At 45.1% G+C, this 27,759-nt stretch overlaps 1 protein-coding gene across 2 annotated transcripts in view; it reads left to right on the forward strand.

Annotated features, from left to right (window-relative positions):
* Positions 1 to 6,827, forward strand: part of LOC139544240 (calcium/calmodulin-dependent protein kinase type II subunit beta) — a 67,022-nt gene extending 60,195 nt beyond the window's left edge. For both annotated transcript variants that reach the window (XM_071351152.1, XM_071351151.1), the window contains exons 18-20: positions 1,063 to 1,138; positions 1,525 to 1,619; positions 1,865 to 6,827. In XM_071351152.1, coding sequence (XP_071207253.1) covers positions 1,063 to 1,138; positions 1,525 to 1,619; positions 1,865 to 2,100 — 407 coding nt within the window. In that variant the 3' untranslated portion in view covers positions 2,101 to 6,827. The remainder of the gene's footprint in view (positions 1 to 1,062; positions 1,139 to 1,524; positions 1,620 to 1,864) is intronic.
* The last annotated feature ends 20,932 nt before the right edge of the window (positions 6,828 to 27,759 follow it).

Consider the following 27,759-nt stretch of genomic DNA (forward strand, 5'->3'; position numbering starts at 1 on the left):
ATTGTTGAAGGGGGAAAATAGTTTAATCCATTTTAGAACAAGGCTGTAACAAAATGTGGAAAAAGTCAAGGGGTCTGAATTTTTTCCTGTTTTTCAATGTATTTCTATGGCCTACAAAGAAATACATTGTGAAGCACTAGGCTGGTAGGGACATAAAGTGTTCAGCATTTAAGCAACAGTTTGTTGTATTAAATCATTAAAGTCTATAAATTGTGCATATACTGTAGGCTGCGACTGACTTAGAATTAAATACAAATTAAATGGAAAATGCCTTATTAGGCTCAGTCTATAGTGCCTTTGAATACATTTTTAGAAACACGAGTTTGGCCAAGGTCTGGGGCTTCATGCTCATGTGATGGTGCCTGGAAAGTAGGCCTGCAGTAGAGAATATCCTTTCAGCGCTTGCAGAGCCGCTGGGGATGCTAAACACCCTTCGGGTCACTCTTGCCAGGCTGGGCAGAGATGCAGAGTTGTTTATTTTACATTTTTCAATAGGTAGTCTTAGACGTTTGTGGGAAAAAGTGGGAATAAGCCAGGCCTATTGGGCCAAAATCAATTATGGCCTATTGTATAGATCATAGGAAAAAAATGTACGAATGTTTTCAGAGATCAGAATTTTTGTTTATAAATACTTTGCTACAATGACACACTTAACTAGCCTCGTTCCCTTCTTTTAGCATGTGCACGTAGTAAGTACACCATCATGCTTTCACAATATGTGTCTTTTCAGATTACACAATGATTCACAGCACTCCCTCTCTTGCTCTTGGTCCTCATCTTTGTAAGTCACCTTGATTTTGCACATGTGTGTTTTATCAGTTTCTTTATGAAAATATTTAGTGAATTCAATGACAGTAACTAAAGCAAGTGGCTCTAGCAGCACACAAGTAGACTACAAATGCATGCCAGGCCGGGCATGCCCTGAGCTCCTGAAGTGAGAGCTGCTGCAGCAAAATTGGAGTCGACGTTCCAGCCTTTGGGAATCTTGCTCTGCGAAATTTGTGGCAAAACCATTTTATTGTCCTCAACCCATGTTCACTCTGTTATTGGTTCCCCCTGCAGTGCGAAAACAGGAGATTATCAAGATCACTGAGCAGCTGATTGAAGCTGTCAACAATGGAGACTTTGAGGCCTATGCGTGAGTACACTACAACTCTCAGCCTGCCCCTCACTATAGTACTGTAACTCCCAGCCTGCCCCTCACCATAACACTAAAACTCCTAGTCTGCGCCTAATTTTACCCTAAAACTACGGGTGACATTTGACCTCTGCTAAACTGCACTGACCTCTGAAAAAAACACCTTTATACTCTAAATATTGTAGCAGGGATGATAGCCTGCAACTCAAATCACCATAACACTACAACTCCCAGCCTGCACCTCACTATTTGTTACAACTACGGAGGTTCTAAACTGAGATTCTTTGGTTGCTCTTTTAGTCTGAGCTCAGATGATGTGTTGTGAAACAATGTGTTGTGTTGTGAGACAATATGTTGTAAAGTGTTGTGTTCTGTGTTTTCAACAGGAAGATCTGTGACCCATGTCTGACGTCATTTGAGCCAGAGGCCCTGGGGAACCTGGTGGAGGGCATGGACTTCCACCGGTTCTACTTCGACAACCGTAAGACAACCATTACACAACATTAAGAAAATCACTACACAACCACGACAAAACCATTACACAACTATAACACAACATTAAGACAACCACTACACAACCATTGCACAACTATAACACATCCTTAAGACTACTACACAACCATTACACAACTATAACACAGGCTTAAGACAACCACTACACAACCTTAAGATAACTATTACACAACTATTATACAACCATAAACTATCTGTTCTCTCCTTTCCCAGTCCTGTCTAAGAACAGTAAGCCCATCCATACCACCATCCTCAACCCTCACGTCCACCTGATTGGTGAAGACGCCGCCTGCATCGCCTATATACGCCTCACGCAATTCGTCGACGGCACTGGCCGCCCATGCTCCAGCCAATCAGAGGAGACGAGGGTGTGGCATCGCCGAGAGAGCAAGTGGCAGAATGTTCACTTCCACTGCTCTGGAGCACCGGCCGCACCGCTGCAGCAGTGAACTGGTACACACACACACCAGCACGCACTCACTCTTACTAACACACACACTCATTCATTCACACACACACCCACAGCTACACACACACTTCAGAGCTTGACAGTTATTGTTTCCAGAGTTGCTGTTAAACCCAGAATGCTTTTTTTTGCTTTTTTTTTGAGAGAGAGAGAGAGAGAGAGGAAAGGAAAGGAGGATGAATATGGAGAGAGGAAAGGAGGATGAATATGGAGAGAGGAAAGGAGGATGGATATGGAGAGAGGAAAGGAGGATGGATATGGAGAGAGATATGGAGAGATATGGAGAGAGGAAAGGATGGATAGAGAGAGATATGGAGAGAGGAAATGAGGATGGATATGGAGAGGAGGAGAGAGATGGAAAGTGAGAGAGGTGAGGGAGGATGGAGAGAGAGGGGAGAGTGAGAGAGAGAGGAGAGGAGGACGGAGAGAGATGGAGAGTGAGGGAGAGAGGAGAGGAGGACGGAGAGAGATGGAAAGTGAGAGAGAGAGGAGAGGAGGACGGAGAGAGATGGAGAGATGGAGAGAGAGGAGGACGGGGAGAGATGGAGAGTGAGAGAGAGAGGAGAGGAGGACGGAGAGAGATGGAGAGTGAGAGAGAGAGGAGAGGAGGACGGAGAGAGATGGAGAGTGAGAGAGAGAGAGGAAAGGAGGATGGAGAGAGAGGAGAGGAAAGGAGGATGGAGAGAGAGAGAGAGGAGAGGAGGTTGGAGAGAGAGGAGAGGAGAGGAAAGGAGGATGGAGAGAGATGGAGAGTGAGAGAGAGAGGAGAGGAGGACGGGGAGAGATGGAGAGTGAGAGAGAGAGGAGAGGAGGACGGAGAGAGATGGAGAGAGGAAAGGAGAATGGAGAGAGATGGAGAGTGAGAGAGAGAGGAAAGGAGGATGGAGAGAGATGGAGAGTGAGAGAGAGAGAGAGAGAGAGAGGAAAGGAGAATGGAGAGAGAGAAGAGGAGGATGGAGAGAGATGGAGAGTGAGAGAGAGAGAGAGGAGAGGAGGATGGAGAGAGATGGAGAGTGAGAGAGTGAGAGAAAAGGAGAATGGAGAGAGATGGAGAGAGAGGAGAGGAGGATGGAGAGAGATGGAGAGGAAAGGAGGATGGAGAGAAAGAGGAGAGGAAAGGAGGATGGAGAGAGAGGAGAGGAGAGGAAAGGAGGATGGATAGAGAGGAGAGGAGGTTGGAGAGAGATGGAGAGTGAGAGAGAGAGAGGTGAGGGAGGATGGAGAGAAAGAGGAGAGGAAAGGAGGATGGAGAGAGAGAGAGAGGGGAGAGGAGGTTGGAGAGAGAGGAGAGGAAAGGAGGATGGATAGAGAGGAGAGGAGGTTGGAGAGAGATGGAGAGTGAGAGAGAGAGGTGAGGGAGAATGGAGAGAGATGGAGAGTGAGAGAGAGAGAGGGGAGAGAGAGGAGAGGAGGATGAGAGAGAGAGAGAGAGATGAGGGAGGATGGAGAGTGAGAGAGAGGTGAGGGAGGATGGAGAGAAATGGAGAGAGGGGGGGGGGGTGGAGAGAGATGCCTGTCCCCCCTCCCTCTATTGCTACTGCTCTCCTTACTGACCAGTGCACACTACTGCAACTTAACAACACACAGCCTCAACTCCTCCTGGACATACACACACACACACACAAGCTGCAGCAACGTCTATCACTGCAACCATATCATCCAATACAAATGGCAACACACTCAAACCTTCAGTCCAGTACTCTCCCTCTCTCCATCTGCTGTAGACCCACCCCTGGCGCAGATACATATAGGATCTACAGTTTAAATCAAGTTTATTACTCTGTTATTGTTTATATTATTACTATTACTACTACTATTGTTGTTGTTATTATTATTATTGATGCAAGTAAGTTGTTGTTGTTATAATGAACGTGTACAATGTCTTTAATGGTCCAGTTGATTCTCTTTAAAGGGGTTTGTTCCTCTTGTTAAAGACAAGCATGACCTCTCCAGTGTTATTTCCCAGTGATTGTTAGTTGAGTTGTGCTCCTCCAGTAAAGTCTAATTCATACCGTACACCCAATAACACAATTAGCTAAGCAAAATGGCGTTGAGTTAAAATTCTGTTTAATTTTCGCTATGCAAGTATGCCGAACGGCTGTTTTCCCAGTTGCGTACTTGCGCAAAGTTTAAGTTCGGCTTAAGGCTGCTTCCTGCCTGGCGTATCAACTGACTACACATTGCATAAACCAACAGGATTAGTGCAGTTGTGTGTTTTTGCTACAGTTTTAAATATGGAAACAGCCTACCCTCTGATGATGAACTATATATGCACCACCACCCCTCCCCCTTCGGCGAGAGAAGACGAGCGAAGTCGATACAGCATGAACCGTTGTATATTGTTGTTCTTATACTTGATTCTCTATGTGTTGAGCATTGATTCTCTATGTGTTGAGCATTGATTCTCTATGTGTTGAGCATTGATTCTCTATGTGTTGAGCATTGATTCTCTATGTGTTGAGCATTGCAAATAGTCACTGACGATACAACATTACATTTGAAATGATTACACACTGTATTGTACAACTACAGTTTCATTGTGGTGACTATACTGCATTTATTTGCATGAAAATTGAAACATGACGATAAAATGGGTGTTATTGTTCGTTGTGTGGATTTTTTACTGAATGCTGGTGAACTTTGAACTCCTATGTCCAACTAACTTTTCCTAACTTTGGAATGTGCATCAAATAATTTTTGTCTGGAGAGTGTATACTCATGATGATGATGATGACGGTGATGATGATGATGATTGTAAAACATGCTTTTGAACAGGCTCTACTGCTGAGGCAGAGTGGGCAGGTCACTAAAAGTGTTTCATATGGTTAATGATGGGATTTTATTGTAAACAGATATAGTACCTATATATATCCAGGGGCCTCATTTATAAAATGTTTGTATGTAAACATCTGATCGTGAATCGCGTATGACAGAATCCACATCAACAATGTGATACAAATATGCAATTTACATAGATTTTGCATGAAGTTTTGTGAATTATATATATTTAAAAAAAATTGTGACCAACTTTATTTATAGGTGTATACATTATACAAACAGAATTTCATCATATTGTAAGAAAGGATTGTACAATTGTATGATCACAGAATGTTATATAATAATGTTATATAATAACTAAGAACATTTGATAAATGAGGCCACTGGTCCACAGGGTGTGTACCAGTATTATGTGTCCCTCCCTCTTTGTTGACTTGCCTTGCTGTCTGGCAGTGCACTTAAAGGAAAATTCCACACAAAAACTTTCATTAGTCCATTGTTGACATCGTCCCAAAATGTTTTGATTGTCAGCAATGACGTTTTCAAGATATGTAACTTTCAAAATAGAGAAATCATCACCGTATGATGCATTTTTCATCATACAAAATGCATCATACGGTGATGATTTCTGTATTTTAAAAGTTACATATCTTGAACTCTAGGGGGAGTCACCATACACACTGAAGCACAGCACCTTCCATGTTGAAAAGTAGGGCTGAGCATCTTCCGTCTACAATGTTGGGTTGAAAATTAGGGCTGAGCACCTTCCATCTACAATGTTGGGTTGAAAATTAGGGCTGAGCACCTTCCATCTACAATGTTGGGTTGAAAATTAGGGCTGAGCACCTTCCATCTACAATGTTGGGTTGAAAATTAGGGCTGAGCACCTTCCATCTACAATGTTGGGTTGAAAATTAGGGCTGAGCACCTTCCATCTACAATGTTGGGTTGAAAATTAGGGCTGAGCACCTTCCATCTACAATGTTGGGTTGAAAATTAGGGCTTGTCCCTAAGACTTGCCCTGGCATACACACACTTTAAAACTAGAGTCCTTAATTGCTACAGCCATTTTTTGACTTATAAACTCGTAAATGATGTATACCCATTGATTGTTGAAGAATATAACTTATAAATGCCTCATGAGCTTAGTTCAACTGTCGTGCCCCATCAGAACCCAACATATAAGCTTGTTTTACTCCAATGTTTGTAATCAATGTAAACAAACAATGTAAAGCCTCAAAACATGGTCAAAACTTTAATTTTGATATCGTGGATGATCAGTCCTTGCATCCAGGTCTCTGTCTGTGAGTTTGAGAGTGGTTACATTTCTCCAGGCCCATCCCTCAGTATTTTACCAAAACAGAGGCAGAAGGAACAGAGGCAGGGTGTTACTTTGTTTCAACTAAATATTCTATTTTTCAGGCCTCAGTCACACACAGGGTCATGCACTGCATGTATTCCTGGCAGTCCTCCACCTGTGTATTGTCAGTAACAGGATCAGTGCTAATCAGGCCAGCTAAACCGTCAGAACAAGGTCACTCAGAGAGGTGGCATTACCTCACATGGCCATTGGTGAAATGAAGACTGTGTGTGTGTTCATCCTAACACACTCTGGTTGCATAAAGCGGCAACCACTCCAATATTAGTAGAGTCCTGTTAGTTCTAACCTTAATTTGAACTCTCCTCTGAGAGTCAACCAGGGCTTGCCATCATATCATCCACTTTCACACACACTAGTTGTCGTGGCCGAGTGGCTAAGGCGATGGACTAGAAATCCATTGGGATCTTCCCGCACTTTCACAATATGACTTTGTAAACATGAATCCAATATGACGATGAATTCTGTTCTTCCAGTGAGCATTCCTTGTGTTCTGTAACAGTGTTGAGGTGTTATCAATATGTTACCAATAAAGAGAACTCCTGTCAATGCCAGCTGTGTCTGGATCTCTCTGTATGTCTATTATATCTTGTTCCGTCCAGCTCTCTCTCTCTCACACACACACACACACACACACACACACACACACACACACACACACACACACACACACACACACACACACACACACACACACACACACACACACACACACACACACACACACACACACACACACACACACACACACACACACACACACACACACACACACACACACACACACACACACACACACACACACACACACACACACCTCCCTCCCTCCTATTGGGAGCAGAATAAGCGCTATTGGCTGCAACCTAAGGCCAGGCTTGTCACTGTGTGTGCTGACAGATACAGTATATCATTAGTGGATAAGATAAGGACAGACCAGGAAGCATCTGCCTTTGTTTCTCAACCAGGGACAAAGTTCCCCGTAAACCTCTCTAACACTATCACTCTACCACTGAGAGAGGTATGCATGTGTGCATTTGTGTGAGGGTGTGTTCATGCATGAGCGTACCACAATGTGTGTTCCATGTGTACTACACAGAGAGAGAGAGCGAGTGTGTGTGTGTGTGTGTGTGTGTGTGTGTGTGTGTGTGTGTGTGTGTGTGTGTGTGTGTGTGTGTGTGTGTGTGTGTGTGTGTGTGTGTGTGTGTGTGTGTGTGTGTGTGTGTGTGTGTGTGTGTGTGTGTGTGTGTGTGTGTGTGTGTGTGTGTGTGTGTGTGTGTGTGTGTGTGTGTGTGTGTGTGTGTGTGTGTGCGAAGTTAATAGGTTTGTAATATCACATGACTCATTAACTGGAATGGAACAGTGAATGCCTCCTGTCTCTCCCAGCGGTCCATAGTCTGGACAACTCGATCCATCATGGCACCAAGATGATTTAACATAGCTGAATGTTCCTGGCCTCGCTCCTCGACTCCTCTAATCGGGGTACCTGCTCCTGCTGACTCCATTGTTGGTGTGTAATTCTGTGAAGGCTGTGTAAGGTAGGTGAAGTCCGGTGCAGGAGAACAGAGTAGAGTAAACAGGCGCACTTTTATTCTGTTCAACAATAGGCACAAAAATAGACATAAGTGCCCACAAAAACGGAACATAAATATTAAAAGTATCGCGCGTGAACATACACCGTTAACAATGAACAATTACACACAAAGACATGATGGGAAACAGAGGACTAAATACATGTAGATTGATGGGAGAATGAAAACCAAGTGTGTATGGAACAAGACAAAACAAATGGACATTTGGCGATGGCTAGAAAGCCGGTGACGTCGATCGCCGAACGCCACCCGAACAAGGAGAGGAGCCGACTTCGGCGGAAGTCGTGACAAATTGTCTCTTGCCACATTATCATGATGATGCCAAATGCAAACCTGAATACTTGATTGCTGACATGCAAAACATTTTGGTACTGTATCAACAGTGGACTAATGAAAATAAATAGCAAAATAGAGTTTTTGAGTGGATTATTCATTTAATTCCATGTTAAATCAACTTATCTCAAGAGTGTATAGGGCAGGGGTACTCAACTCCTACCCTACAAGATCCAGAGCCCACTGGTTTTATGTTCTATCTGATCATTTATTGCACACACCTTGTGTCCAAGGTCTAAATCAGTCCCTGGTTAGAGGGGAACAATAAAGAAATGCAGTGGAACTGGTTTCGAAGTCCAGAGTTGAGTTTGAGGGGTATAGAGCCTAAACTGAATATTTTTGTGTGAAATTCACCATACATCTTTTCTGTGCTTTGTTTAGACATTAGAAGGAGTGAAAGTTAGACAGGGGAATTGAACCCCTGACTGCTGGGGTAGTAGGATAGCAGAGCCACGTAACGTATAAGGAACTTGGGCGCCCATATCAGAAGACAAATGTCTAGATTAAAGGCAAAATGTGAATGTCAAACATTGTGCTGCCTCTCCTGTGGGGAAAGATGGCGGAAGTGGATGATGAGTTCGAATCAAGCAGCGCGTTGAGCAAAGTTGGTGAAGACGAATGTTCTGAATGAACAGTAGTATCGAAAACTGGAACAAAAAGGTAATTGTAAGAGCTTTGGTCCCCAAACCACTGCAGTGCAAGAATTGTACAGGATTTGGCCATGTTTCAGTGTGTGCAGACGAACAGAGTGTACTGAAGAACGGTGTGCAGAAGGACGACAGTGTTGCAATTGTGATGAGAATCATGATCCTGAGTTCCTGGAGTGCCCTGTAAGGGTGAAGGAGATTGAGGTGGCAAAAGTTAGAGTGGTCAATCGGACTAATGCACATTAAATTGTGCGATCGCCAATATACCATAGAAGAAGGCTGTACTCAGGTCCTTCAACTCAGACAGGTGAGAGCACACCAAACACTCACACTCCATATTCTTTGCTAGTTAGTGAGTTATTAGTCCAGTTACTGCTCATTTCTAGTCAACAATGGGGGAGAGGTTGCTGACAACAAGAGCACAACACAAGTGCATTTCTAGCCATCTTTGAAAAGCGAGTCAGGTAAAGAGGTTTTTATGTCTTAAAGGGGAAGAGTTATATTTTGAGACGGTCTTGAATAAGATAAGTAGCCAATATGGAAAGGCGTAGCATAATTTGTCTGATTCTCTGTAATAATGGTATGGGAATAATAATGAATTGTATTTTGTAAAGTGTTTTTTTTGCATCAAACACAACATTTTCAGTTACCTCCCTGTCTGAAGGACACGTTTATTAACAGGTTAGTGTCAAGCCCTGCATGTTTTTTTTCAAAAGTCTCTGGAATGTAGACATAGAACACCACACATTGGCTGCTACTGCAGGCTGAATGACAGAACAGCATGTTAAAATGTTATGGAATGTGATTTTTTCCTTCATTGTTTTTGATGGTAGGCCATGCTGGTAGGCCTACATTATGATCAAATAGCTACAGTAGTTTACTTGGCTACTGTTATAACTGTAACTTAAAGCGGGTACAGCCTCTGTTCACAGTAAACGCGCGCCAGAAGTTGCACAGAATTTTCACACTGTTCAAGTTTGTGCTTGCGTTAGGCAAACCTGAAATTTGCTCAGTGATGAAAAAAAAATTTGGACATTGGTCATTGCCTGTTTTTTAAATTATTATTATTTAAAAAAATTAAATATGCATTCTGTTGATCTTGAAGAATGTTGAACTCTTTGTCAATATAAAAATGTGAAATACCTGTTAATGATTTGTAATTTGAGAATTTGCTAAGAAAGCATTTGCAGCTTCAAAATCATGTATTTAAAAAGTTATTTTGTACTAATTCATTATTCATTATAATTTATTTTTGAATTTTTTTATGCTTTATCATGTGGACAAATATCACTGTGTTGTTTTGGAGAATGGTCAATAAGTGGAAAAAGTTAGTGAAATTAAGGAAAAAAGCAGTAACTGCAATCCCTCAAATCAGTTAGTGTTTTTTTTTCTCCCCAATTTCATGGTATTCAATTGCTAGTAGTTACTGTCTTGTCTCATCGCTACAACTCCCGTACGGGCTCGGGAGAGACGAAGGTCGAGAGCCATGTGTCCTCCGAAACACAACCCAACCAAGCCACACTGCTTCTTAACACAGCGCGCATCCAACCCGGAAGCCAGCCGTACCAATGTGTTGGAGGAAACACCATATACACCTAGCGACCTGGTCAGCGTGCACTGCGCCCGGCCTGCCACAGGAGTCGCTAGTGCGTGATGAGACAAGGATATCCCTACCGGCCAAACCCTCCCTAACCCAGACGACGCTAGGCCAATTGTGCGTCGCCCCATGGACCTCCCGGTCGCGGCCGGCTGCGACAGAGCCTGGGCTCGAACTCAGAGTCTCTGGTGGCACAGCTAGCACTGCGATGCAGTGCCTTAGACCACTGCGCCACCCAGGAGGCTAGTTAGTGTTTTTTATGTGGGCTTCACCGGCTTTGGGCTTTGGTTACTACGGTTTACCTTGGTATTATTGATTGTTCTTTGCTGATACAATTATCAACTGTATGACACATACAAATCAAGTTTGTGTAAAACAATGAATCGTCATGAAAACATTTCAGTGGGTGTACCAAGCAAGAAGGCAGTAAATTATGTCTAGGGTCAGGGTCAACATGAATAAAAAATGACCTAATAGCAAGACAACAGACAACAACATATCCAATGATCTGTCTACAATTCATTTGGTTTGACAATTAAACGTTGAAGGAATTTTTCTGTTTCACCCTATGAGCAGTTACTGCTATTTTGCTTGATAGGGCAGAATAGAGCACACAGTTTATCTCGTACATACAGAAAGCAGAACATGTGTGCACCGCGCTCCTCTCCTCAGGCTGACGTAACGGCAGCGTGACGCATATCAGCACATCGGACAGTGCAATCAGAAAACCTGCCTGTGTAATAAATGCTGTTTTTATTTGACCTTAACACATAGCTATAATACTGTTATAATGCCTTCCTTATTAAAGCAGACTTTGTTGCAAATATCTTGCTACACCCCACAGTTAAACACGTTCTGCCCGTAACAGATACTAACCTCACTCCCACACGCAGGGGAGGATGGCTGACTCAGACCTTTTATGACCACTGATAAGGCAGGCATGCCACTATACGAGCACGCACACGCACATGCACACACACACACACACACACACACCCTTGTTTCAGGCTGGGTTTCCAAGAACAAAGAACAGTACCAAGAACCAATGGGACATTGACACCAGCGTGGAGGGGAGGGGCCTCCACTTACAACGACCAGTCAGGAGCACGAACTACCAGAATCTACCTACGTCATTCACTGTATAAAATGTACTGCACAATATGTTTCGGGACTCTGTTCTGCTAGTTCCTTCTGAGCTAAATGAACGAGTCCGTGCACGCTTTTCTCAGATATCTTTACCTCCGAATAAACTGCCTTACTATACCTTATCCACCTCGTCCAGCGTCTCAACTTGGTCTCATTTCTCAAGTAACGATTCATCAACACCTGCCAGCTTAAAGAGGAGACATACCGAGAGAACAGTCTCGGGAAGCCACGAGCAAGCAAGTGAAGTTAGTACTAAAAGCCCCGAAGTGTTCCAAGTCGCGGAAAGTAAGTACAGATGCCTATTTTTAATAGCTACCAAAAAATGATTGTTGCATTTTTTGCATAAAACGCGCCAGCTATAAGATAGAGCGTTTAGTCCTTAACAATATGTTGTCGTACTATTGGTTATTGCCGTTTTCTTAGTTATAAATATATGAATATATCGGGTACTTTTTTGTATTATACAAATCTTAAAGCATTAGTTATATTTGTCCAACCAAATGCTATCAGTACCTGACACGCACAGATAACGCTCGCAAGGAGCGCAATGCGTTTGGACTGTAGATATCGCTACCAGCTGGCTCTACACAGTTTAGCACATAATATATGGGCTTAGTCTAGGTTATGAGTTGCAATACGTGGCTCATTAATGCTTACTTCATTGAAAGTTACAGAAGAATACAGAATAGTACGGGGCTGAATCAGTGGTGTAAAATACCAAAATAAAAATACTTTAAAGTACTACTTAAGTCGTTTTTTTGGGGTGTGTGTACTTTACTATTTATATTTTTGTCAACTTTTACTTTTACTCGACTACATTCCTGAAGAAAATAATGTACTTTTTACTCATCACATTTTCCCTGACACCCAAAAGTACTCGTTACATTTTGAATGCTTAGCAGGACAGGAAAATTGTCTAATTCACGCACTTATCAAGAGGACATCCCTGGTCATATTTACTGCCTCTGATCTGACAGACTCACTAAACACAAATACTTCGTTTGTAAATTATGTCTGACTGTTGAAGTGGCCCCTGGCTATCCGTATATTTAAAAAAAAACAAGAAAATCATGCAGTCTGGGTTGCTTAATATAAGGAATTTGAAATGATTTATACTTTTAATTTTGATACTTAAGTATATTTAAAAACAAATACTTTTAGACTTTTACTCAAGTAGTATTTTACTGGGTGACTTTCACTTTTAATTGAGTCATTTTCTTTTAAGGTATCTTTACTTTTACTCAAGTATGACAATTTGGTATTTTCTCCACCCCTGGCCTGAATACAATAAGTACTGTATATGGGGTATTTATATAATTTCTTCTCTGTGTGAATAGTTGACTGACAGAACTTGTTTCAAGTTACTGCAGTGAGTCTGTGTGTGTGTGTGTGTGTGTGTGTGTGTGTGTGTGTGTGTGTGTGTGTGTGTGTGTGTGTGTGTGTGTGTGTGTGTGTGTGTGTGTGTGTGTGTGTGTGTACAGGTGTAGGAGTGTGTGTCTGTGAGTGTGACTAAAATATATTTTTAGCAGACTTCTCTTATTTGACATTTATTGTAGGCAGCCAGGTCTAAATGCATAAATAATTGTAATGAAACAGCAGGGAGCAGGTCTCGAACCCTCGACCTTCTAACCCGAGGTCCGGCGCGCTATCGACTGTGCCGCAAAAGCATGCTCGTGCGGCAGAGTAGATTTCCTGCGCTTATAAACCCAGGGTCGTTACATAATGATATATGATCCAGCCCATGTCATAAATATGTTATATGTTCACACTGCACAGGCGGGGTCAGTGGGAACTGGGAAGTATGACTTGACCCTCTGTTTAATTATGTAATCTCTCTCTACACATCCTGAGAAAACAACGACTTACAGGATAAGACCTGAACCCCCCTGATACAACGAGCGAGAGTAAACGAGAGGAAGAAGAAGCATAGGAGAGAGGACACTGTGTGCTCTGTATGTCCCATGCTCCTGGAAGAAGTTGCATGTAGGCCAAAGAACCAGGATCAGCTGTTCCTAAACCAATCCTTACCTGAAACATTAGGAGGGAAACACACAACTGACCTAAGATCAGCATCTAGAGGATAACTTCCTCCTAATCCTGATGTTTCCTGGCAACGGGAATTGTTATTGATCTACTTCCTTGTTTAGCGAGAGGGGTAGAAGCCACAGCTAATAGGCTACCATGCAGCGCTTAAGGAATACAGTTGCTAGGCTAAGGCCTATCACGGCCACCCAGACAGCCAAGAGCCAATCACAGGCCAGGCCGACGGCAGTGGGAGGGGCTTTGAGGACGTTTGAGCCAATGAGGAGTTACACTGCGTCGGTGTCGGCCGAGTCTTTTCTGAATGGGACCAGTTCTAATTATGTAGAAGAGATGTACTATGCATGGCTGGAGAACCCTAGGAGTGTACACAAGGTAGGAGAGAGAGTGTGGGGGGCAGGCAAGTGTCACGGCCGTTAAAAGAAGTGGACCAAGGTGCAGCGTGGTCAGCGTACATGTTCTTTTTATTTGAAAAAGACGCCGAACAAAACAATAAACACGACAAAACAAACCGTGAAGCTAAAGGCTATGTGCCCCAAACAAAGTCAACTTCCCACAAATACAGGTGGGAAAAAATGGCTACCTCAGTATGGTTCTCAATCAGAGATAACGATAAACAGCTGTCCCTGATTGAGAACCCTACCCGGCCAAAACATAGAAAAACAAATAATAGAACATAGAATACCCACCCCAACTCACGCCCTGACCAAACCAATATAGAGACATAAAAAGGATCTCTAAGGTCAGGGCGTGACAGCAGGTGAGCTGCTTCCCAGGACTATGGCCTGTTTATGTTCAAAACGCAGTGGGACAAGAGTTACGCAGACACCTGCACGACCTCTGGTCAGGGCAAAAATGTGAGTGCGTACACACACACACACATCCATACATACCGGGCCAGCTGTGGCATGGAAGCCTGACGAGCTAGCTGAGTCATCCCCGGTAGCTTCGGCAATGGAAGCCTGACGAGCCAACCGAGGCTTGTGAATCTATCAAGCAGGCTGAGGCATGGAAGCCTGACGAGCCAGCTGTGGCATCCCCTTTTGCTTCGGCAGCAGCCCATGGACCCAACCTCACCAGTAAAATATATTTTTAAAATCCTGTTGCATCCCCAGGTGAGGCGTTATTTTGTCATTTGTACGGTAGGAGTCGGGAGCAAGTACAGGGAGGGAAATGAATAAATAAACGAACATGGAACAAAACAAGAAACACGAGTAGTGCACAGACATGACACATATAAACAGAAACAATAACGCCTGAGGAAAGAACCAAAGGAAGTGACAGGTATACGGGGGGTAATCAGGAAGGTGATGGAGTCCAGGTAAGTCTCATGAGGCGCAGGTACACGTAATGATGGTGACAGGTGTGCGTAATAATGAGAAAACTGCAGACAATGAGCACCAGAGAGGGGGAGCGGGAGTAGACGTGACAGTAGGCACATTTTGTCATGAAACTTTGTCATCAAAGTCTGCAATTCTCTGGATTTATGGTGCTTTCAAGACAACTGGCTCAAAATGGCCAGAAACAAATAACTTTCTTCTGACACTCGTCAGTCTATTCTTGTTCTGAGAAATGAAGGCTATTCCATGCGAGAAATTGCCATGAAACTGAAGATCTTGTACAACGCTGTGTACTACTCCCTTCACAGAACAGCGCAAACTGGCTCAAAACAGAATAGAAAGAGGAGTGGGAGGCCCTGGTGCACAACTGAGCAAGAGGACAAGTACACTAGAGTGTCTAGTTTGAGAAACAGACATCTCACAAGTCCTCAACTGGCAGCTTATTAAATAGTACCCGCAAAATACCAGTCTCAACGTCAACAGTGAAGAGGCAACTCCGGGATTCTGGCCTTCTAGGCAGAGTTGGAAAGAAAAAGCCACATCTCAGACTGGCCAATAAAAATAAAATATTAAGATGGGCAAAAGAACACAGACACTGGACAGAGGAACTCTGCCTAGAAGGCCAGCATCCCGGAGTCGCCTCTTCACTGTTGACGTTGAGACTGGTGTTTTGCGGGTACTATTTAATGAAGCTGCCAGTTGAGGATATACAGTGAGGGAAAAAAGTATTTGATCCCCTGCTGATTTTGTACGTTTGCCCACTGACAAAGAAATTATCAGTCTATAATTTTAATGGTAGGTTTATTTGAACAGTGAGAGACAGAATAACAACAAAAATTACCAGAAAAATGCATGTCAAAAATGTTATAAATTGATTTGCATTTTAATGAGGGAAATAAGTATTTGACCCCTTCTCAATCAAAAAGATTTCTGGCTCCCAGGTGTCTTTCATACAGGTAACGGACGGAGATTAGGAGCACACTCTTAAAGGGAGTGCTCCTAATCTCAGTTTCTTACCTGTATAAAAGATACCTGTCCACAGAAGCAATCAATCAATCAGATTCCAAACTCTCCACCATGGCCAAGACCAAAGAGCTCTCCAAGGATGTCAGGGACAAGATTGTAGACCTACACAAGGCTGGAATGGGCTACAAGACCATCGCCAAGCAGCTTGGTGAGAAGGTGACAACAGTTTCTGTGATTATTCGCAAATGGAAGAAACACAAAAGAACTGTCAATCTCCCTCAGCCTAGGGCTCCATGCAAGATCTCACCTCGTGGAGTTGCAATGATCATGAGAACGGTGAGGAATCAGCCCAGAACTACACAGGAGGATCTTGTCAATGATCTCAAGGCAGCTGGGACCATAGTCATCAAGAAAACAATTGGTAACACACTATGCCGTGAAGGACTGAAATCCTGCAGCGCCCGCAAGGTCCCCCTGCTCAAGAAAGCACATATACATGCCCGTCTGAAGTTTGCCAATGAACATCTGAATGATTCAGAGGACAACTGGGTGAACGTGTTGTGGTCAGATGAGACCAAAATGGAGTTCTTTGGCATCAACCCAACTTGCCGTGTTTGGAGGAGGAGGAATGCTGCCTATGACCCCAAGAAACCATCCCCACCGTCAAACATGGAGGTGGAAACATTATGCTTTGGGGGTGTTTTTCTGCTAAAGGGACAGGACAACTTCACCGCATCAAAGGGACGATGGACGGGGCCATGTACCGTCAAATCTTGGGTGAAAACCTCCTTCCCTCAGCCAGGGTATTGAAAATGGGTCGTGGATGGGTATTCCAGCATGACAATGACCCAAAACACACGGCCAAGGCAACAAAGGAGTGGCTCAAGAAGAAGCACATTAAGGTCCTGGAGTGGCCTAGCCAGTCTCCAGACCTTAATCCCATAGAAAATCTGTGGAGGGAGCTGAAGGTTCGAGTTGCCAAACGTCAGCCTCGAAACCTTAATGACTTGAAGAAGATCTGCAAAGAGGAGTGGGACAAAATCCCTCCTGAGATGTGTGCAAACCTGGTGGCCAACTACAAGAAACGTCTGACCTCTGTGATTGCCAACAAGGGTTTTGCCACCAAGTACTAAGTCATGTTTTGCAGAGGGGTCAAATACTTATTTCCCTCATTAAAATGCAAATCAATTCATAACATTTTTGACATGCGTTTTTCTGGATTTTTTTGTTGATATTCTGTCTCTCACTGTTCAAATAAACCTACCATTAAAATTATAGACTGATAATTTCTTTGTCAGTGGGCAAACGTACAAAATCAGCAGGGGATCAAATACTTTTTTCCCTCACTGTATACAGTACCAGTCAAAGTTTGGACACCCCTACTCATTCAAGGGTTTTTCTTAATTTTTTAAATTATATTTTATATATTTTAGATTTTAGATTCTTCAAAGTAGCCACCCTTTGCCTTGATGACAGCTTTGCACACTCTTGGCATTCTCTCAACCGGCTTCACCTGGAATGCTTTTCCAACAGTCTTGAAGGAGTTCCCACATATAATGAGCAGTTGTTGGCTGCTTTTCCTTCACTGCGGTCCAACTCAAACCATCTCAATCTGGTTGAGGTCGGGTGATTGTGGAGGCCAGGTCATCTGATGCAGCACACCATCACTCTCCTTGTTGGTCAAATAGCCCTTGCACAGCCTGGAGGTGTGTTGGGTCATTGTCCTGTTGAAAAACAAATGATAGTCCCACTAAGCACAAACCAGATGGGACGGCGTATCGCTGCAGAATGTTGTGGTAGCCATGCTGGTAAAGTGTGCCTTGAATTCTAAATAAATTACAGACAGTGTCACCAGCAAAGCATCCCCACACCATCACACCTCCTCCTCCATGCTTCATGGTGGGAACCACACATGCGGAGATCATCCATTCACCTACTCTGCGTCTCACAAAGACATTTCTCTTTGCTTATTTTAGCTGTTCTTGACATAATATGGACTTGGTCTTTTACCAAATAGGGCTATCTTCTGTATATCACCTCTACCTTGTCACAACACAAATGATTGGCTCAAATGTATTAAGAAGGAAAGAAATTCAACAAATTAACTTTTAACAAGGCACACCTGTTAATTAAAATGCATTCCTGGTGGCTACCTCATGAAACTGGTTGAGAGAATGCCAAGAGTGTGCAAAGCTGTCATCAAGGCAAAGGGTGGCTACTTTGAAGAATCTCAAATACAAAATACAAAAAAAAGAAAAACCCTTGAATGAGTAGGTGTGTCCAAACTTTTGACTGGTACTGTATATATATTATTGTATTATTATTACTGTTTAATTTCCAGCGCGCATTTACTGTGAACACTGAGGCTGTACCCACTTTAAGTTACAGTTTTAACAGTGGCCAAGTAGGCTACCGTGGCTATTTGATCATGATGTAGGCCTACCAGAGTGACATACCATCAAACACAATGGAGAACATGCATCTCATTACATTTTAACATGGAAATAGCTGTTCTATCATTCAGCCTACAGTAGCAGCCAGTGTGTGGTGTTCAATGTAGGCCTACATTCCATAAAACCTTTGAAAAAAACATGCAGGGCTGGACATGAACCTGTTCATCCACATCAACCTGCTTATCCTTCAGACAAGGAGGTGACTGAAAATGTTGTTGTGTTGTTTGACGCAAAAAAATATTTTACAAAATAAAATGCATTATTATTCCCATACCAACAGAGAATCAGACACATGATGCTACCCTCTGCCTATTGGCTACTTAGCTTATTCAAGCCTGTCTCAAAATACAAACTGCCCCTTTAAGACATAAAAAAACTCTACCTGACTCACTTTTCAAAGATGTCTAGAAATGTAACTGTGCTAATAGCTCACTAACTAGCAAAGGATATGAACAAAATGTGCACATGTAGCTCTCGCTTTGATCTCAAAACAAGCGCATCTACTCATGACCGCTCATGCTGTTAACACAGTCCAGCTCAAAGTAAATGGTACAGATCCATATTATGGCAATGGTCTACTTGCATATAGGCCTACTGCAGCTCTCATTGTTTATGCCGCACTGGTCTGTGTAGAGTGCGGGCTGAGTAGTGCGTGCGTGTCAATGCAATAGAATCCTACTCTGATGCGTTCTGACTACAACAAAATCTCTTGCATAGTTAGTTTTGTTTCGATATGTTGCAGTGGCTAATATAGCATTGATTCAATCACAATTGCCACAATAAAGGGAAACATTGATAGTGTTAACAGGGAAAACTCTAGAACAGTGGTCACGAACATTTTCTGAGTGAACATCACTTTTCTGAGTCAAAATGCAAGCTGAGAACTACCGCTCAGATTTTTTTTAACATGACTTAAAAAACATAAGCCTATGCAACATTAACCAATTAAAAACAGTACTGTAGCATCGAGGTTTGTGCAGTAAGCTATAGGCCCAATACTTTATCACCGCATATTGGCTTTGCTTGAATTGCCCTGCCCAATGTTTTTTGGGAAATTTTTGTAAACGTTATTTCAACTTTAAGATAGGCTATATGATCACACCACTAATAGATCTATTGTTGTATTACTTGTGAGGCACAGCTGATTGAGCATACATTTAAGTAATTTGCTTTTTTTTTACTGGGCTGATGGTGCCTGCATCTGATGGTCAGTCTCGGCAGAGGGAGAGAGCAGCAGTCTGAGGGTCCGCCTATCAACATCAGCTCTCCTTTCCTCCACTGACACGGAACAAAAAGAGACACTGTCTTCCAGCTGATGGCGAAACTTGAGTCGCACCGCATTATTTCTGCCTCATGCACATATTCATGTTGTTACAGAGAAAGTGAAGTATTCTGTGATATTAAAAAAGACACAAGTCGCTAATAATAACAACAACGCAAACCTATAGATACACTTTCCTACTCATTCATTACTGATGCACTGCTTGTTCAAGCACTGAGTGGAAATAGGAAGAATGCGCATTTTATAGTTTATAAAAGTGTTGAATACAAAGTGTTGACAGTGCTGAGTAAGAACTTAAACATGAACTCACTCATAAAAACATCAGATCTTTGGTGTATTCGTTGACAGTCTTTCTCTAGTCATTGTTTTAAATGTTTTGAAATCTCACAGTATCAACTTTGCCTTAGCTTTCTTTTATACCTGCTACGTTACTGCAGACATGGAAATATGAGCCATACGATTGGCCAGCGGTAAACTTATAGTGCACTTGATTTGCTCTCAGGGCCTGCAGGGAAAGCAGAGTTTGTACCTTCAAACACATGAAATGGTTCAAAATGGTGCGCAGGGCAGTTGAATCGTGTACACCTACCGCCAACAGCCCGAGACAAATAAATCGACCAGTACATTGCGATCGACCGGATGGTGACCACTGCTCTAGAAAGTTGAGTGAAGTTCAATCTCGTGCTTCTCTCTGTGGGCTGTTATTTCTTCTGTACGGCAGACCTGCACGCACGCAGTTCAGAGAGAACATTGCCTCTGAGCACATTATTCCGTCTCTCTCCATCACGCTTACTCAAATTTTCTCTCTCATTCTCTCCCTCATTCTTTCTCTCACTCTCTCGTTCATCTGGAATGTCCAGTCCTCCCCTCCAGCCATTGTCTGTAAAGGGCATTGTTGTTGGTGTGTGTGTGTTTGTGCGTGTGCGTGTGTGTGTGTAAGAGAGAGATAGTGAGTGTGTGTTGAGAGATGCAATATTGGTTCACACACACACACACACACACACACACACACACACACACACACACACACACACACACACACACACACACACACACACACATTGAAAGTGAGGTACAGTATTGGAGTCATTGTGGTGTCTAAAATATAATTAAGTTGGATTTGTCACATGCTGAAAAGGGTGTAGTAGACCTTACTGTGAAATGCTTACTTACAAGCCCTTAACCAACATTACAGTTTCAAGAAAAATAAGAGTTAACCCTTGTATTATCTTATGGGTAAAACAATGACCCGCCACTATATTTAACAGAGAAAACCCCCTAAATTATATTTTTTCAACGTAAAATTGTATTACTTTTCCTAGAGTGACCCCAACATTAGAAAAAGTGAAACATTCCCTTTGTTCATATTTCCGTGAAAGCTGTACACCACCAGGGTACAAAGATTGTCTTAGGGTCATTTTTGACCCGGCAGTTATAAAATAATTTACACACCACAAATACCATAAAGACACACACATACACACACAATGAGAAATGTAGATTATGTGTGCTACTGATTGAGCTGAGACAAAACTAAAAAACGTTCTTGTGCATGTGCAGCATCTCCCCTCCACGACCTCACATGACTCAAGTTCACAGACAAAATAAACAAAATTTCAGACAAAATAAAAATTTCTTGAAAGCATTGTTTACTAATGAGGAATGCAGTCAGAGGCTATAAAGGTGCTGCAGATGACAGTCCCCCCAGTTCTCTCTTTGCTGAAGCCATGAGTGCACGTTTCAGTGCCCAACAGGTCGTAGATCTGACTTTTTCAGATGTCCAGGAGGAACAATGATTTTGAAGAGGAGGTATCTGAAGAAGAAGATGGGGAAGAATACAACCCAGAGCATGATGCATCATCTTCAGATGAAGAAATCCCCCAAACTGAAAGAGACATTTTTGTCAAAGAACAGCAAAATAACATGGTCCTTGTCACCATATGACAACCAGGGCAGGATGGCAGCACAAAATGTCATAAGGATGATCCCAGGGCCCACAAGACATGCAGTGGCCCATGCCCAGGACATCGCCCAAACATTCTACATGTTCATCACACCAGCCATCGAAAACATCATCCTGGAGATGACAAATTTGGAGGGTTTTTGTAAATATGGAGACAACTTTAAAATGATGGATGAGATTGACCTGCGTGCCTACATAGGGCTGCTAATCTTAGCGGTGTGTATAGGTCCCGAGGCGAGGCTACATGTAGTCTCTGGGATGCAGAGAGTGAAAGGGCAATTTTCCATGCCACAATGCCACTGAAAAGTCTTTCACACTTTCTCAAGAATGCTATGGTTTGATAACCGCGAGTCAAGACCTGCAAGATGTGTGAGAGACAAACTGGCGGCCATAAGAGAGGTCTGGGAGAAGTGGGTGGAGCGTCTGCCATACCTCTACAACCCCGGGCCTGAAGTAACAGTGGATGAGCAACTGGTTCCATTCAGAGGTACATTTTTATTTTCATATCTGAAAATAAATAATAAAATGAACAGTAAAAATCAGTCAAATGAACAGTAAGTGATTTTTACTGTTCATTTTATTATGTATTGCTGTAATATCATTGATTTATGTGATTGTTTTCTGTGACACTGATACTAATTACTGATAGCGATCTCTTTTGTCAAAAGCTCGCTGTCCTTTCCGGCAGCATATGCCCTGCAACCCAGCAAAGTATGGCATCAGGATATGGGTTGCCTGTGACACAAAATCCAGCTACACTTGGAAGATGCAAGTCTACACAGGGAAGCCTACCGATGGAGGCCCGGAGAAGAACCAGGGGATGCGGGTTGTGCTTGATGTGACGGATTGAGGGGGTACAATGTCACATGTGACAATTTCTTCACCTCTTATGAACTCAGCCAGCAGCTCCTGAAGAGGAAGATCACTATGGTTGTCACAGAAAGAACGAGCTTGAGCTCCCCCTGCACTCCTCGCAACAAGGGGGAGAGAGGCCTTCTCATCAAAGTTTGCCTTCACCCCCACCACCATTCTAGTTTCTTACCTCCCAAAGAGGAACAAGAATGTGGTCCTCCTGAGCACACTTGTCACGTTCGTCATAAGGAATGGACCAAGGCGCAGCGTGCGTAGAGTTCCACATATTTTAATAAATAGAAACTCACCAAACAAATCAAACAAGCACAAACGAAATGTGACGTTCTGGACTACTCACAGGAAGCTACACAAACACAAGATCCCACAAAGCACAAAGGGGAAATGGCTGCGTAAATATGATCCCCAATCAGAGACAACGATAAACAGCTGCCTCTGATTGGGAACCATAACAGGCCAACATCGACATATAAAACGCCTAGATGACCCACCCTAAATCACACCCTGACCTAACCAACATAGAGAATAAAAGCTCTCTATGGTCAGGGCGTGACAGTACCGCCCCCAAAGGTGTGGACTCCGGCCGCAAAACCTGACTCAATAGGGGAGGGTCCGGGTGGGCATCTACCGTCGGGGGCGGCTCCGGTGCGGGGCGAAGTACCCACTCCGATGACGTGTCCACGAGCGGAGGAATCGGACCGTGGTTCGTCGCCGGATGAACCGGACTGGGAACCCTTGCAGGAGGCTCCGGACTGGGAACCCCCGCTGGAGGCTCTGGACCGCAGACCGTCGCTGGAGGCTCTGGACCGCGAACCATCGCTGGAGGCTCCGGACCACGGACCGTCGCAGGAGGCTCCGGACCGCCGATCGTCTCAGGTGATTCCGAACCGTGGACCGTCTCAGGTGATTCCGAACCGTGGACCGTCTCAGGAGGTTCCGGACCGTGGACCGTCTCAGGAGGTTCCGGACCGTGGACCGTCTCAGGAGTGGCGGAGTGAGTTCTGGGCCATCTCTGCCCAGAGGATATATTTCGCCCACTCCCCTGGCCGGTCCTGGCAATATGACCGCAGAAACCTACCCATATCCTGGTTCACTCTCTCCACCTGCCCATTACTCTCGGGGTGAAAACCCGAGGTAAGGCTGACCGAGACCCCCAAACGTTCCATGAACGCCTTACACACCCTGGACGTGAACTGGGGACCCCGATCAGAAACAATGTCCTCAGGCACCCCGTAGTGCCGGAAGACGTGAGTAAACAGGGCCTCCACAGTCTGTAGGGCCGTAGGGAGACCGGGCAAAGGAAGGAGACGACGGGACTTAGAAAACCGATCCACAATGACCAGGATCGTGGTGTTGCCCTGTGACGGAGGCAGATCGGTCAGGAAGTCAACCGACAGGTGTGACCAAGGCCGCTGTGGAACGGGAAGGGGTTGTAACTTCCCTCTGGGAAGGTGCCTAGGAGCCTTGCACTGAGCGCACACCGAGCAGGAGGACACATAAACCCTCACGTCCTTGGCTAAAGTGGACCACCAGTACTTCCCACTAAGACATCGCACCGTCCTACCGATCCCCGGATGACCAGAGGAGGGGGACGTGTGAGCCCACCAAATCAGCCTGTCTCGAACCTCCAGCGGAACGTACACCCATCCAGCTGGACACTGTGGTGGAGTGGGCTCTACACGCGATGCTCGCTCGATGTCTGCGTCCACCTCCCACCTCACCGGTGCTACCAGACAAAAGGCCGGGAGGATGGGAGTAGTCTCGATGGCCCGCTCCTCCGTATCATACAGTCGGGACAGTGCGTCTGCCTTAGTGTTCTGGGAGCCTGGTCTATAGGAGATGGTGAACCTAAATCGGGTGAAAAACATGGCCCACCTTGCCTGACGAGGATTCAGTCTCCTCGCTGCCCGAATGTACTCTAGATTACGGTGGTCAGTCCAGATGAGAAAAGGGTGTTGAGCCCCCTCAAGCCAATGTCTCCACACCTTCAAGGCCCTGACGACAGCCAGCAACTCCCGATCCCCCACGTCATAGTTTCGGTGGCGTACCCGAGCGCTGTGAGAGCACGGCTCCAATCCCAGCCTCGGACGCGTCCACCTCCACTATGAATGACAAAGAGAGATTCGGATGCGCTAGCACGGGAGCCGAGGTGAAAAGAGCCTTCAGGCGACCAAAAGCCCTGTCCGCCTCAGCCGAACATCCCAGACGCACCGGCCCCCCCTTCAGTAGTGACGTAATGGGAGCAGCCACCTGCCCAGAAACCCGGGATAAACCTCCGGTAGTAGTTGGCAAACCCTAAGAACCGCTGCACCTCCTTTACCGTGGTTGGAGTCGGCCAATTACGCACGGCTGCAATGCGGTCACACTCCATCACCAACCCTGATGTGGAAATGCGATACCCAAGGAAGGAGACGGCCTGTTTGAAGAACAAGCATTTCTCAGCCTTGACGTACAGGTCATGCTCCAACAGTCGCCCAAGTACCTTGCGCACCAGAGACACATGCGCGGCGCGTGTAGCGGAATAGACCAGAATATCATCGATATAAACCACGACACCCTGCCCGTGCAGGTCCCTGAGAATCTCATCTACAAAAGATTGGAAGACTGCTGGAGCATTCTTCAACCCGTACGGCATGACGAGGTACTCATAATGGCCGGATGTGGTACTAAACGCTTTCTTCCACTCATCTCCCCCCCGGATACGCACCGAGTTATACGCGCTCCTGAGATCCAGTTTTGTGAAAAAGCGTGCTCCGTGAAATTACTAAATCGCCGTGGCAATGAGAGGTAGCGGGTAACTGTACCCCACCGTGATGGAATTTAGACCTCTATAGTCAATGCACAGACGCAGCCCTCCCTCCGCCAAAGAAACTCGAGGAGGCAGGTGATATGGAGGGCCGAATGTACCCCTGCCCCAGAGATTCAGATATGTATGTCTCCATAGCCACCGTCTCCTCCTGTGACAGGGGATACACGTGACTCCTGCGAAGGGCAGCGCCTACCAGGAGATTTATCGCACAATCCCCTCGTCGATGATGTGGTAATTGGGTCGCCCTCTTTTTACAGAAGGCGATAGCCAAATCGGCATATTCTGAGGGAATGCGCACGGTGGAGACTTGGTCTGGACTCTCCACCGTCGTAGCACCGATGGAAACTCCTACACACCTGCCTGAGCACTCCTCTGACCACCCTTGTAGAGCCCTCTGTTGCCACGAAATCCTGGGGTTGTGACGGGCCAACCAGGGGATCCCCAGCACCACCGGAAATGCAGGAGAATCAATGAGGAAGAGACTAATTCTCTCCTCATGACCCTCCTACGTAACCATACCCAGTGGAGCCGTGGCCTCCCTGACTAGCCCTGACCCTAATGGTCGGCTATCTAAGGCGTGCACTGGGAAGGGTTTGGCAAGGTGAACAAGGGGGATCCCTAACCTATGCGCTAAACCGCGATCAATAAAATTCCCGGCTGCGCCTGAATCTACTAGCGCCTTATGCCGGGAATGAGGGGAAAATTCAGGGGGAAAAATCAACACATACATGTGACCAACAGGGGGCTCTGGGTGAGCCTGGTGCCGACTCACCTGAGGTGTCCGAGCAGTGCTCGGCCTGGCGTCTCGACTCCCTGGAGGACCCCCCCAGCACCGGTCAGCAGTTTACCCTCTACGACCACAGCTAGTACAGGAAAGGCCCCCTCCGGTCGCTTTCGCTGCAGCACCTCCTAGCTCCATGGGCGTTGGAGTGGAGGAGCTGGGGGATGAAACTGACAGGACCCGATCTGGACGTCCGCGGGTCGCCAGCAAGTTGTTCAAACGAATGGACATGTCTATCAGCTGGTCCAAGGAGAGGGTGGTGTCTCTACAGGATAGCTCCCTACGGACGTCCTCGCGCAAACTGCACCTATAGTGATTGATCAGGGCCCTGTCGTTCCATCCCGCGCCAGCGGCCAAGGTCCGGAACTCTAGAGCAAAGTCCTGAGCACTCCTCTTCTCCTGCCTCAGTTGGAACAGCCGTTCACCCGCCGCTCGGCCCTCGGGGGGGTGGTCGAACACGGCCCGAAAGCGGCGGGTGAACGCTGGGTAGTGGTCCCTCGCCGAGTCCGGATCGCTCCATACCGCGTTGGCCCACTCCAGGGCTTTACCTGAGAGGCAGGAGACGAGGGCGTTCACGCTCTCACCTCCCGACTCCGTCGGGAGAACGGTTGCCAGGTATAATTCCATCTGGAGTAAGAACCCCTGGCACCCGGCCGCCGTCCCATCGTACTCCCTCGGGAGAATCCCACTGTACCCAGGCAATGAAGGAGAGGGTGGTGGTCCTGGTTGGGGTGTGTCTGGTGGAGGTGTGGGAAGGTCACCTCTCTCCCATCTTTCCATCATCGCCATCACCTGATCCATCGCAGTCCCCAGCCGGTGGAACACTGCCATGTGGTGTTGAACGCGCTCCTCCATAGACACTGGGAGCGCGTCCGCTCCTGCTGACTCCATTGAAGTGGTGCGGGATTCTGTGACAAAGTGCGTCTAGGTGATATTTGTTGGGGTCAGGCGCAGGAGAGCAGGGATGTCTGAGAAGCGTATTTCTTTAATAAGAAAGTCCACCAACACAGGATTGGCACAATCAAAAGGTACAACGCCCTCGACCACAGAGAACCCGTGCAAACACACGGAGGAACAAACAAAGTTCCGACACTCAATTACTTCAGAACTTGTGAAAACAAATAACGGTAAATACCGAACCGAGCACCTCACAATAAAAGACTAATCCCGCACAAACTTAGGCACGCAACAGGGTACATACAGTGGGGAGAACAAGTATTTGATACACTGCCGATTTTGCAGGTTTTCCTACTTACAAAGCATGTAGAGGTCTGTAATTTTTATCATAGGTACACTTCAACTGTGAGAGACGGAATCTAAAACAAAAATCCTGAAAATCACATTGTATGATTTTTAAGTAATTAATTTGCATTTTATTGCATGACATAAGTATTTGATCACCTACCAACCAGTAAGAATTCCGGCTCTCACAGACCTGTTAGTTTTTCTTTAAGAAGCCCTCCTGTTCTCCACTCATTACCTGTATTAACTGCACTTGTTTGAACTCGTTACCTGTATAAAAGACACCTGTCCACACATTCAATCAAACAGACTCCAACCTCTCCACAATAGCCAAGACCAGAGAGCTGTGTAAGGACATCAGGGATACAATTGTAGACCTGCACAAGGCTGGGATGGGCTACAGGACAATAGGCAAGCAGCTTGGTGAG

The sequence above is a fragment of the Salvelinus alpinus genome, chromosome 18, assembly GCF_045679555.1.
Source record: "Salvelinus alpinus chromosome 18, SLU_Salpinus.1, whole genome shotgun sequence".
Lineage (NCBI taxonomy): Eukaryota > Metazoa > Chordata > Actinopteri > Salmoniformes > Salmonidae > Salvelinus > Salvelinus alpinus.